Source organism: Mesocricetus auratus, unplaced genomic scaffold (assembly GCF_017639785.1).
Source record: "Mesocricetus auratus isolate SY011 unplaced genomic scaffold, BCM_Maur_2.0 Super-Scaffold_100009, whole genome shotgun sequence".
NCBI classification, from domain to species: domain Eukaryota; kingdom Metazoa; phylum Chordata; class Mammalia; order Rodentia; family Cricetidae; genus Mesocricetus; species Mesocricetus auratus.
In genome coordinates this window covers 6,726,682-6,739,081 of record NW_024429193.1, presented here as the reverse complement: position 1 = coordinate 6,739,081, position 12,400 = coordinate 6,726,682, and the positions used below count along the sequence as shown (strand labels likewise).

The window sequence follows — 12,400 nt, the reverse complement described above, 5'->3', positions numbered from 1 at the left end:
ACATAATTTGCTGTTAGTTAGAATGATTGGAGGACTGGCTAGACAGACAGTTACACTCAGAGCTGTTTCTTTTGTATTCTGACTGATACGAGGGTCTCTGAAGTTTTTGAAGTAGTAAAATGGATTATAATATCTGCTGAAAGAGATCCTAGTTGTTTGGTTTTTCTTCTCTCTTGTTTAGTTTGGGCCTTTTTGAAATGGTCTCCCTGTGTAGCCTGGTTGTCTGGCCTCTTAACTTCTTAACCTCCACATTCCAACTGTTAGGATGCCCTCAAGCCTGCTTGCTGACTTAAAAATTGTGTTATCACATGTTTTCATTTGTGTATGTGTCTACATGTTTGTCCATAACACTTGCCTTGGTACTGTGCAGGGTAGGTGGGTTTTCTTCTCCCAATCAGTTCCTCGAGTTTGGTGGCAGGCAACTTTACTGAGTCTCACACACACACACACCTCTCCCTCTCTGTCCCCTTCAGTGTGATTCTCTCTCTCTCTCTCTCACACACACACACACACACACACCCCTCTCCCTCTCTGTCCCCTTCAGTGTGATTCTCTCTCTCTCTCTCTCTCTCTCTCTCTCTCTCTCTCTCTCTCTCTCTCTCTCTCTCTCTCTCTCTCACACACACACACACACACACACACACACCTCCCTCTCTGTCCCCTTCAGTGTGACACACGCACACACATACACACACACCCCTTGTCCCCTTCAGTGAGTGTGGAATGGCAGTGCTGAAACTCAAGGTACTCGGTATATCCTGTAAGACCAGGTTTTGGCAAGCGTGTTCATTGCTTAGGATTTGGAAGTGATACTCAGCTCTGATTGCAGTTTTCTGGAATGGATATGTTATCTGTGTTTAATGGTCATGAGGGAGCTAAGTGTTTGGTGATTTTTTTTGTTTTGTTTTTGTTTTTCAGGACAGGGTTTCACAGTGGAGCTCTGGCTGTCATGGAACTCACAGAGATCCACTTGCTTCTGCCTCTCAAGTGCTGGGATCAAAGGCGTGAGCTACCACTGCCCTTGTCTTAATGATTTACTGAAGGCATATGTGTTAACTGTAATTCATAGGATTGATGAAAGATCATAAAAACCTTTAATTTATATAAGGGCACACTCTATAAACAGTTGTTGAGTATTTCTGTCTTTTGGCATACATGGTAGGTTTTTCTCTTTAACTTTAGTTATGAAAAATATGATTTTATTTTTAAGAGGTTTTTTAGAGTTTATATGTATCAGGTGTTTTGCAAATTTATAAGTATGTACTCTGTGCGTGCTTGGTGTCTGCAGAGGCCAGAAGGGGTAGATCAGATTCTTTAGAACTGGAGTTGCAAATGGTTTGAGTCACCATGTGGGGGCTGGGAATCCCACCCAGGGCCTCTGCAAGGGCAACATGTGCTCTAAAATGCTGACCTATCTCTCCAGCCTTTCAGATTTGCTTCTGACAATAATATCTTACATATTTATGGTCTCGTGGTATTTTGAAATAATGTTCTTTACAATGTACCAGGTTATGCAAAATATCTTTTGATCTCATCCTTTAGCCGTTCATTTTGTGACTTGCCTCTCCAGCCACTTGCTTCTGATGACTACCTTCTTCCTTCTAGGAGATCTGCACATGCATGACTGTCCCTTACTAGATAGAATAGGCTCTGCACATGCATGACTGTCCCTTACTAGATAGAATAGGCTCTGCACATGCATGACTGTCCCTTACTAGATAGAATAGGCTCTGCACATGCATGACTGTCCCTTACTAGATAGAATTGTGCAGACTGAAGAGACTTTAGATCCAGTGATACTTGTTCATAGCTAATGGGACATGTCAAAATGCATGAAGTTCATGTCTAAATCGTTTTATATGTTTCGTGTACAAATTACACACATTGTCTGAAGGTAATTTTGTATGATATTTCAGAGTGTTGTGTGTTGAACTGTCTCACATGGTCAGTGTGGAGTAGTGGCCATTCTTAGTGGAATGGGGTATTCACTGTGGTTTTGATTTACTTGTCTCTGATGATTAATTGCTGTTGAACATTTATTCTTATAACCGGTTGGCTTTTTGTATGTGTTCCTTTAGGAAATACGCAGTTAGGCTATTTGTCTTTTTTGTTTTGTTTGCTTTTTGAGACAAGATTTTTCTGTGTAGCCCTGGCTGTCCTTGAAGTCACAGAGATTTGCCTCCCAAGTGCTAGGATTAAAGGCGTGTAGTGGCACTGCCAGGGCCCGTTTGCTTGCTTTAAATGTGATTTCTTGTTACTGAACTGTTTAAATCATTTCTATATTTTGGCTACTAATTATAATCTGTATACGGTATGGAATGTTCTTCCAGTCTATAGATTTTTGAAAAAGACGATCATTTCCTTTGCTTTATAGAAAATTTCAGGTCTTATATTTATGTTTTCAATCCTTTTTAAGATGATTTCTATAATTGGGGTGACACATGCTTATATGTTATATTTTAATTGTGTTATTGGCACCTTTGTCAAAGATCAGTTGGTCATGATTTGTGAATTTACTTTGACTTTCTGTTCTGTCCATTTATCTCTGTGACTTTATTCCCAGGGTTTACATTTTATACTGTCTTAGATTTATGGGAATATGCCTTGGGATTGGCTCTGTCTGACATTAGACACGCCTTGGTCTGGGCTCCAGATGTCAACTGTGATGTTCTTTCCCAGGCCTTTATTCCCAGTCTGTGTGCTTCCATTATGTTTCTTGGAAACAGCAAACAGGTGGCTTCCAGCCCTCCCCTTTAAGTGCAGGTAACCTGTTTGTATCTTGTTAAACTTGGTTGTCAGTGTTCAGCCTTAGCTGGCCTCATGCTTGGCAGTCCTTGTACCCTGCTTTCCTGAGTTCTAGGATTCTAAGTGCATGCCACCATGACCAGCAGTCTTCATCTTCCAAGAGAGTTAAGACTGTTTCTAGTAGGGTTATTATTCAGGGGTGTCTTAATTCTTTAAATTTTGTTGTTTTCCTGGTTGATTAATGATGTTTGATTGTTTTCTAATGTTCATTTGGTGTGTGTGTATGGAGGTCAGAGATGTCTCTGAGAGTTGGTCCCTGCCTTCCACATTGCTTTGAGGCAGGATCTATCTTGTCTTGCTACTTGGGATGCCAGCGTTGGCAAGGAAGCTTCTTTGTATGGGGTGGACTCTCGTCTCCCCCCCAGTCTTTGTATGGGGGGACTCTCTCGTCTTCCCCCCCCAGTCTTTGTATGGGGTGGACTCTCGTCTCCCCCCAGTCTTTGTATGGGGTGGACTCTCGTCTCCCCCCAGTCTTTGTATGGGGGGACTCTCTCGTCTCCCCCCCCCCAGTCTTTGTATGGGGTGGACTCTCGTCTCCCCCCAGTCTTTGTATGGGGTGGACTCTCGTCTCCCCCCAGTCTTTGTATGGGGGGACTCTCTCGTCTCCCCCCAGTCTTTGTATGGGGGGACTCTCTCGTCTCCCCCCCAGTCTTTGTATGGGGGGACTCTCTCGTCTCCCCCCAGTCTTTTGTATGCGTGCTGGGTTGGCAGGTGTGTGTCACCACACCTGCTTTGTGAGTTCTCTAGATCCAAGCACCAGCCCACCCTGTGCAGCTCCTTCCTTGGCCTTGGGAACTTCCTGTTGAGTTTGAATCTTTGAGCTTCCCACTTACCAAATCTTCTCCATGCTAGACTTTCTGATTTTCTCAGTTTCTCACCCAAGTCTTAAGTTGATTTCTTCATTCTTCTGTTTACTGAAGCATTTTCATTAATCTTTTATTACTTTTTTTCGTTTGTTTGTGTTTTATTTCTCTGAGTAACCCTGGCTGTCCTGGAAATTAATTCATAGACCAGGCTAACCTTGAACTCAGATTCATCTGTCTCTGCCTCCTGAGTGTTGGGATTAAAGGTGTCTGCCCCCAATGCTCGGCTCTTACATTAAATTTTGAAGTTGCCATCTCAATGTCTTTTATGAATAGGTATGGATTTGGAAGAAGAGTGATTTTGGTTTTCTTTTTCATACTTCTTTTGGTTTTAAGTAAGAGGTGGGCACCTACTCCTGGAAGTATGTGGTATAGTGAGCAGCCTTTTCCTGAGGGTTTAGTCAGCACCTGTTCATGCTTATGAATGATGGAACAAACGACAGCAGCAACACAAACCAGGTATGCATGTAAGGAAAATCAGTTAAGAACAGTGCTGATGCACCAGCAATAGTTATAGGAAAGCAAGGGCAAAGATAATGTAGAGCAAATTAACATGTGAGCTTTATGGAGATGGAAGTGATGAGATACAGAAGGAAACAGGGAGGAAAGGGGCAGAGGAAAATGGTAAAGAATTTTAGGGAGGAAAAATTGATTGAAATGCAGTTAGAAAACAGAACATAAATAAATGTAGATAAAACAGGAATTCTTTTAAAAAATCTAAAAATAAAGTTAGTACTAAAAGGTAAAAAAATACAAGCCTGGTCTGATTGTGGGGAGGGACCACACCCACCGTAGTCAGCACTGGACCAGGAGCTTCGGGAGCCTGGATTTCAGAGCTGATCTGGGGAACATGCACATGGCCAGGGTTCCCTCCAGCCCGCAGCTTCGCAAGAGCTGCAGCTGCTCTGTGTTTTTCTGGTGCTTCAGTCTGCACCGTCGGGGCTGAGCTGGGATTGGATCTGGAGTTGCTCTGTTCTTACTGCACCAGTCTGTGGTGTGTGCAGGCCAAGCGCTGGCTGGCCCAGGGTGTGTGCAGGCAGGGTGAGCTGCGGTGCTGGGGCTTCATTAACGAGTGTTCTCTGTGTGGGATCGTAGCTGTGCAGTGTGTCTGCTCCTCCTGTGATGTGCAGGGTGTAAGGACTGTTACACATCCGTGTGCCTTTTACTCAGCTCCGCCAGTTACTAACAGTGTTTCTTTTGTCACAGGCACGCACACACACACATACACACGCATTCAATTTTCCTTGTCCTGAGGTCTGTGGCCATCAGTGGCGAGTGCTTGCAGGTTCAGCCTGGGCGAGAATAACTGGCGTGTGCTGTTCATCAGTTACTTGAGTTTGTGTTTTGCTTTATCTTTGTATTTGTGTTTTGCTGTGCTGCAGGGTGAACCCCAAGGCTTTGGGCATGTGACTAGGCAAGTGCTAGGTCACCAGGTTGCCCCCAGTGTCTGTCCATTCATTGTCTTTATACATCTGCTCCTTGCATGTCTTTACATAGGGGCCTACAGCAGATACTTTACAGGGAGGGTGTGGGGCTTCCTCACACATACAGCAAATACTTGATGCTTTGTGGACGATGTGGCTTCTGTTGTGGTCACTCTGCTGTCTGTTGGTAAACACAGGTGTGTCTATGTAAATTCAGGCAAGCCATGGTTGTGTAGATTCTGGGTATAGACTAGATTGCCATCTTTCTCTCTCTCTGTCTTTTTCCCCTCTGGATTATCATTAGGTCTCAAACCCTAAACACATTGAACTCACCACAGTGGCCCTACCTGCCAGCTTCTCTCAGCGTCCCTTAGGCCCTACTTGTTGTAGAGTATGGCTACCCCCTACCCAGAATTTCTCCACACCAGGTGCTGGGCTGCTCTCACTCCGGTTACCCTTCCCTACATAATCCTTGTGTCCACTCTCTCCTTTCCTGGCTCTCTCCTTTCTCTTCCCCCAACTCTGCTGGCCCGCTCAGGGTCATGTTCACTGTGGACTCACCGGCCTCCCCTGCTGCTGTCTGCCCTCTTTTCGCCTGCAGTAACCTTTCACCTCCACCACCCCTAAGCAGTCATGTCTATCCTTACTTCCTCTTTCTTCCCCCCCCCCCCATTCATCTAGTACTGAAACCTGGGAACAGACCAGAGACCTTCCCATTGACTATTATTATTTTGAAGAATTAGACCAGGTTTCTTGGTAGAATATATGAACACTAGATTTTTAAAGTGTTTCCGTATTACATTTCAAGGTTAAAAATGTTCGTGTGAGCTCTTAAGGATTCTTTCCACTGTAGAAATGGAAACCTGGCCCCTAGAAAAAGACGCTGATGCACTGAAAAGTAAAATTTTCCATCCTCTCCCCACCCCCACTGGTGTATGCAGAGTCACTGCCTAGAAAAAAAGCAGTGAAGTAAGATGCTGAGTTACTGCTTCCCCAGTGCGTCTCTTAGGCATCAGGGTTTTACCTGTAGACTGTTTTGTGTATGTTTATGTTCATGAAAGTTAACAGCTTGGCCAGGAAAGGTAGTGAAATACTTAGGTATAGGTGCCATACGTAGTCAAATGCCATCCCCTAGTCTGAAAGCTAACTGTCTGTGTGTCCCTGTCATAAATAAGAGAGACCTGTTGGTGCCCCTCAGCTTTAGAACTGGATAGAGTTGTCACACAGTCAGTGCACTAGCATCCCTTGGGAAGTTGTGACTTTTCGTATCACACAGGAAACACGTGTCATTTTCACAGGTTACTCTGTTTCTTAGAAGGTTAAAGGGTTAGCCAAAGTGAAAAGTGCTTCCTTGGTTCTATGGAATTTCAGAGTTTTTAAAAACTGTACTTGGAGTTTCTTGAAATACTTGGATGAATATCTGTGGTGAGTTGATACTGTTTTCTGCCATCTATTTGAGGCAAGAGTTTTCTTGTAGTATGCCTTGAATAACGAATGATGCCCATTTCAGGGTTGTGAAATTTAAAATAGCAGTGTCTGGCGTGTAGTACACAAAGTGAATGTTAGACCTTACATGTTTGTTGTCGTTTGTATTTTCAGATGGGCTCTTAGTCTGTAGGCGAGGCTGTCCTTAAATGGTCCTGCCTTTCTGCCTTACCCCTGTGAAGGATAGTCTATCCCATTTGTTCTTATTACTGTTTCTTATTAAATAGGTGTTCATTTAGCTTGTCTCTTCATAGACTTGTCATCTGCTAAGCAGAGCTGAATGCATTGGCAAGTGTATCTGCCAGAACCTGTACGATGTCACTTTCTGTGTTACTTTGGTTCAAAGACACAGTCTGTGGTTTCCTTCCTTCCTTTCTTCGTTTGTCTCTTTTCCTATTTCTTTTCTTGCGATAGGGATCTCACTAGGTAGCTCCAGCCGACCTGTAACTCGCCATGTAGACCATGTTAATTGCAGTGTCTCTCAGTTGCTGGGATTAAATGTGTAATCCACCGTACTCAGCCCCCTTTCTTTTTAAATTAATTCTGGACAGTCTCAAATACACAACAGTGGGTGGCCCAGTGAGCCAGCTTCTCAGCTCCATGCCTCCTCCTCCCGTCTCTGGGAAGACCATCAGTGGGCTCTCTCCTGCTCTCCATTCTGCTCTCTCCCAGCACTGCAGCTCCCTTGTTACACCTGAGTCCCAGGTTGAGTTTGCTTTGTTAATTGCTAGAGCTGCTTAGAGAGTGCAGTGATCAGATTAATGAACAACTAAGTCTTACCTTGGATTCACTCATGAACCAACTTGTTCATTTTGCTTTTGAGTGTGGAGAAATCTGTGGGTGGGGCTGATCATAGATTGTGTCAGACAGGATGTTGTTCCAGTCTACCGAGGGATAGATAGACGTTGTAGTCCCTCCCAACTGGCAAGATGTCTAATGTGAGAAATGATTTAAAGTGGGGAAAACGTGGCATCACTGTTGTACAGGTGTTCAGTATTCTGCCTTACACATTCATTCTGTGGATTGTGTGCCTTCTGGTCATGTTGTCTGCATTAAAGAGCACAGTTAGACTTGAAAGAGAATGCTTTCATAGTTACCACCACACCATCTCCCGTACGGACTGTGGACATAACCCATGCAGTTGTATGATAATGTTCAGTAGTCTTGTAGTTCCATTGCTTCTCCTTAGAGGTTTCTAGTGCTTTGCTGGCTTCTGACTGACAAAACTTGCTGTGCTTCTGATTGGACAAAACAGCAATTATTTATTCAAGAAATATTTATTGAGCATCTGTGTGCTGGGAAGTGTTTTACACAGTTTCTATTTGGACCATGAAGGAAAATTGCTCAGTTGATACTTTAAAGACAGCCTGTTACTTTGAAGCGAATTTTAAGTGACTTCTTAATTCTTTCTGTGACAAGCTTCTGAGCACTCAAGGCTTTAGGGTTTTACATTTTTATGTGTGTTTATACATGAAACCAGGCATTCCAGACTCAAACAGAGTCAGTGAAAAGACAGTGAATGAGAATGGACTGGTTCGTGTATCTACTGTAATGAGGGTCCAGGGTGATGGGTGACAAGTAGGCCTATTGATGATGTGGATGAAGCTGATGGAGAGCCCCTGCCTACAGGGTGATGGGTGACAAGTAGGTCTATTGATGATGTGGATGAAGCTGATGGAGAGCCCCTGCCTACAGGGTGATGGGTGACAAGTAGGTCTATTGATGATGTGGATGAAGCTGATGGAGAGCCCCTGCCTACAGGGTGATGGGTGACAAGTAGGTCTATTGATGATGTGGATGAAGCTGATGGAGAGCCCCTGCCTACAGGGTGATGGGTGACAAGTAGGTCTATTGATGATGTGGATGAAGCTGATGGAGAGCCCCTGCCTACAGGGTGATGGGTGACAAGTAGGTCTATTGATGATGTGGATGAAGCTGATGGAGAGCCCCTGCCTACAGGGTGATGGGTGACAAGTAGGTCTATTGATGATGTGGATGAAGCTGATGGAGAGCCCCTGCCTACAGGGTGATGGGTGACAAGTAGGTCTATTGATGATGTGGATGAAGCTGATGGAGAGCCCCTGCCTACAGGGTGATGGGTGACAAGTAGGTCTATTGATGATGTGGATGAAGCTGATGTAGACAGCCCCTGCCTACAGGGAAGTAAAAATGCCTTCAACATTTGTCTTGTCGTGAATGCTAGAGAAATGTGGGTGAGGGGTGAGAGCAGATTAACTGTGACCTACTAGCCTGTCAGATATGGGGCACTGTCTTGTGGCTTTGGAAGGAAATGTGCCTTAGATGCTATGTTCCTGCAGAGTGTGGCCAGAGGGCTGGGTTTGGTGACTTGTCTCTGTGTATAAAATCATGTGATCTTAGTTCTTTTATGAAGAAGTTTCCTAAGACCTTGTTGCTGGAACATCAGAAGGCTTTCTTGTTTTAGAACTCAGTATTAAGAATTAGAAGTTTAAGGTGGGAAGGAGGCTTGGCTTTCTCTAACTGATGTTTTCTGACTAGGTACTTCGTAACTCAGGAAGACCTCATTTATTCCCAGTAGTGTTTTACTAAACTCTTTCAGGTAACTTTAAAAAGACTGTGTGACTTCATGTGTAGTAGATGAGACCTAGAACTCAGCTTTATTTATTGCTGTTGTCAGTAGAAAACTCTAGTGAGATTTCTCTTTGTCTCCAGTTACCAGCGACTGCTGCAGACCATTGCTGTCCTTGAGGCCCAGCGTTCTCAAGCAGTCCAAGACCTAGAGAGTTTAGGCAAACACCAGCGAGAAGCACTAAAGAATCCTATTGGATTTGTGGAAAAACTCCAGAAGAAGGTACCCCAAAAATGTGCTTTGGTACTTTTAAACGTGTTGGAGTGTGCTTGGTAATTTTAAGATAACTATGTTTCTTTCTCTATGAGTCTGTACTTTAAGAATATTTAACTCCCCCGCCTTCCAGGTTAGTCCAGCACACAGCATATGCCCAGATGAAAAGAACTGAACTCTCATTGTCTGTGTGGACAGAGCAATTTTGGTCATGTTTTATCTGTCCTCCACTTGTCACTTCCGAGGCCTGGTGCAGAGGACTTATTAATTATTAACTGCTTTTGTTTGGGTTGCATTTGATACTGAGAGGAAAAGCAAATGTTTATAGAGACAACACAAAAATTTATTTTATACGTGCTTAAAGTATAACCAAATCTATGAAGAGAAACTATGAATTTCATTTAATTTTGTAAAAGATTTTTTTTCTTCGTGTGAAACTAGTTTTCCCTTTTATCTGAAGCAAACAGTGAGCCATTCAAATATACTCTTAAGTGCCTCAAATTAGGGAGCCCCCTAATTGATCAATATTAAACACATAAGTGCATTGTGTGGGGGTGTTGTTCTCTGGTACTGGGGATGGAACCAAGACCCTGTGCTCGCAAGTGCTCTACTACCTCTGAACCTTGCTTCATATATTTGAAAGCCTCAACATTAGCATTGTGTGAAAACATTAAAACAAAACCCATGAGTGCTTCTCTGTAATGAACCTCGGGGTAAGTGAGATGTCTGGTTAATACTTTCTTTAGTTTCAGGAAACGTTGCATTCCATAGTACATGCATAATCTATCTATTAGCTTGTTAAAAACTGGTTTCAGAGCTGTATTATACCTTCTTTGTTAAATAGGTTTTCCCTTGGTCCAGTGCGGTGGTGCAAATTTAGAATCCCAAACTGAAGAATGAGGGTCCTGAGTTGAAGGTCATCCTCAAACCTACCAGTCAGATTTGAGGTCACCCCATGCTACAAGAGACACTGTTTAAAAAAATAAAAAGCACCATAAACAACAAAAGCCTAAGACCTTACTGTAATGTGTAGTCTTCCCACCAGCTGCTTGGGTCCCACTGCTGTCTCAGCCCCCAAATGACACATGAGACACTATATCAATTATGAAGCTGTTGGATGTTTGCTATAGTTTCTTATCACCTAGTTCTGACTTAATTGTTAACCTATAACTGCTAATCTGAGTATTTCCACGAGGTCTTCTCTTACCGGAGAAAGGGACTGGACCTCTTACTTCTCTGGTGTCCTACATCATGACTGACTGTGCCTCTGTTTCCTAGAATCCTCCTCGACTCATAGTCCCACCTATCTTGCTTCCCTGTTGACCAACAGTGCTTTATTCATTAACCAAAGAGAGACATGTACACAGGACTTCCCCCATCATCTCCTCTTTTCTGTCTAAATAAAAAGGTTTTAACTTTAACTTAGTCAAATTATATATGACAGAACAGTTATCAAGTAAGAACTATAGTTGTAATATTTTGTCCATTAACATTTAGTAAGATTTAAAGAAAGTATTTTATCATCTATCCTATCTTTGTGAGTCTAAAGTCTTTTATGTAGCTTATCTTTTATCATAACTAAGGAAAACTATAATTATAACTATCTGTCTTCAACTCCATCAAAGACTACAGAAGGATAATATATAAACACTAGAATTGACAGAGACATATCGCTACCTGAACAGTCACCCGAAGTTCCTCTGTAATGTTGGGACATCTGGAAGACTTCTCAGCATAGCAGGAAATTTCAAACTGTCCATCTGCATTGGCAGTCTGTCAGTCATTTTTCTGTGTCCTACAGAAAGTCTGGCAGACTCTTCCATGAGACAGGAACCCTTTAGGACTGTCCAAGTTCAGCAGTCACTTTTTTGTGGGTCCTGCATGTCCAGATAATACAGCAACAGTCAAACGGTCTAGGCAAGAGCAGTTTCTTGCCCAAATGGCTACTCTTGCCATGTTGAAAGCAAACTCCATAAGGAATTTCTTTGAATAACCATCTTCCTCTCAGATATAATTGGTGTACCAGGAACAGACATTTCTCATTGCCAAGAAAAACCCTAAACCATTTTAAATGCCATTTTCTGAAGGTCTTTGAAAGGTTTGAAGACTGTCTCATCTCAAATATATCTCTATATCTAGAAAAACTAACTAACCTAACTATGTCTTGACTATTATAGGTAACTATAATCTGTATTTACTTATACATTACACTTTTAAAAGAGCTGTATAAACACAGTATCTAAACAAGAGGAGAAATATACATATCACAAAATTGCTCTTAAATTTGTATCAATAAATGAAAATCCATACCAGTACAAGTATTCATTCCTATATCATATTCCCTTTTTTTCCCTTTAGAGATTGACTGTGATCATTACCATTTATAAGCAACCCCAATTAAATGAAGACAAAATTTTATAAGCAATATTTGGGAATTTGGGCATTGTTCATTCCAAACTGCTTCCTGCTAGTTGGGGGTGCTGTCCATACAGTGGAGATTATGACAAAACACAGAAACCTGGCCAAGTCCTTGTTTTTGTAGTCTACACAGCTGTATCGTCCCAGCAGTTTCAGATGCTGGACTGCCTGGGACATTGCTTCAGGAGGTCTTGATTCATCAAACCACAGAAGCCTGGAAGGAATCCACAGCTTTCCATTTTCTGTGGAAACATAAATAAAATCTCTTTTCCAAAGTAATACATCCTTATACTTAAATTTTGAAGTCAAAGCATTAGTTAAGTTAATTTAGCACCATTTATTGTCAAGTATATTTCAGCGGTTGTTCTTTCCTTAGCGACTGAACAACTGAAAAAAATAGCGCACAATAGCCTGACCCTCTGTGTATTTTTCATCTTTACATGACTTATATTACTCTACATCTTCCACATTCATTCATTCATTCATTTCTCTGAGACAGGGTTTGTCTGTGGAAATCCTCCTGCCTCTGCCTCTGGAGTGCTGGGATTAAAGGCATGTGTCACCACACCCAGCTACTCTCTTTG

At 42.6% G+C, this 12,400-nt stretch overlaps 1 protein-coding gene across 5 annotated transcripts in view; it reads left to right on the top strand.

Moving 5' to 3' along the window:
* Zzz3 (zinc finger ZZ-type containing 3) overlaps positions 1–12,400 on the top strand; it is a 64,439-nt gene that overhangs the window by 39,043 nt on the left and 12,996 nt on the right. For all 5 annotated transcript variants that reach the window (XM_040751588.1, XM_040751586.1, XM_040751589.1 and 2 more), the window contains one exon: positions 9,269–9,407. In XM_040751588.1, coding sequence (XP_040607522.1) covers positions 9,269–9,407 — 139 coding nt within the window. The remainder of the gene's footprint in view (positions 1–9,268; positions 9,408–12,400) is intronic.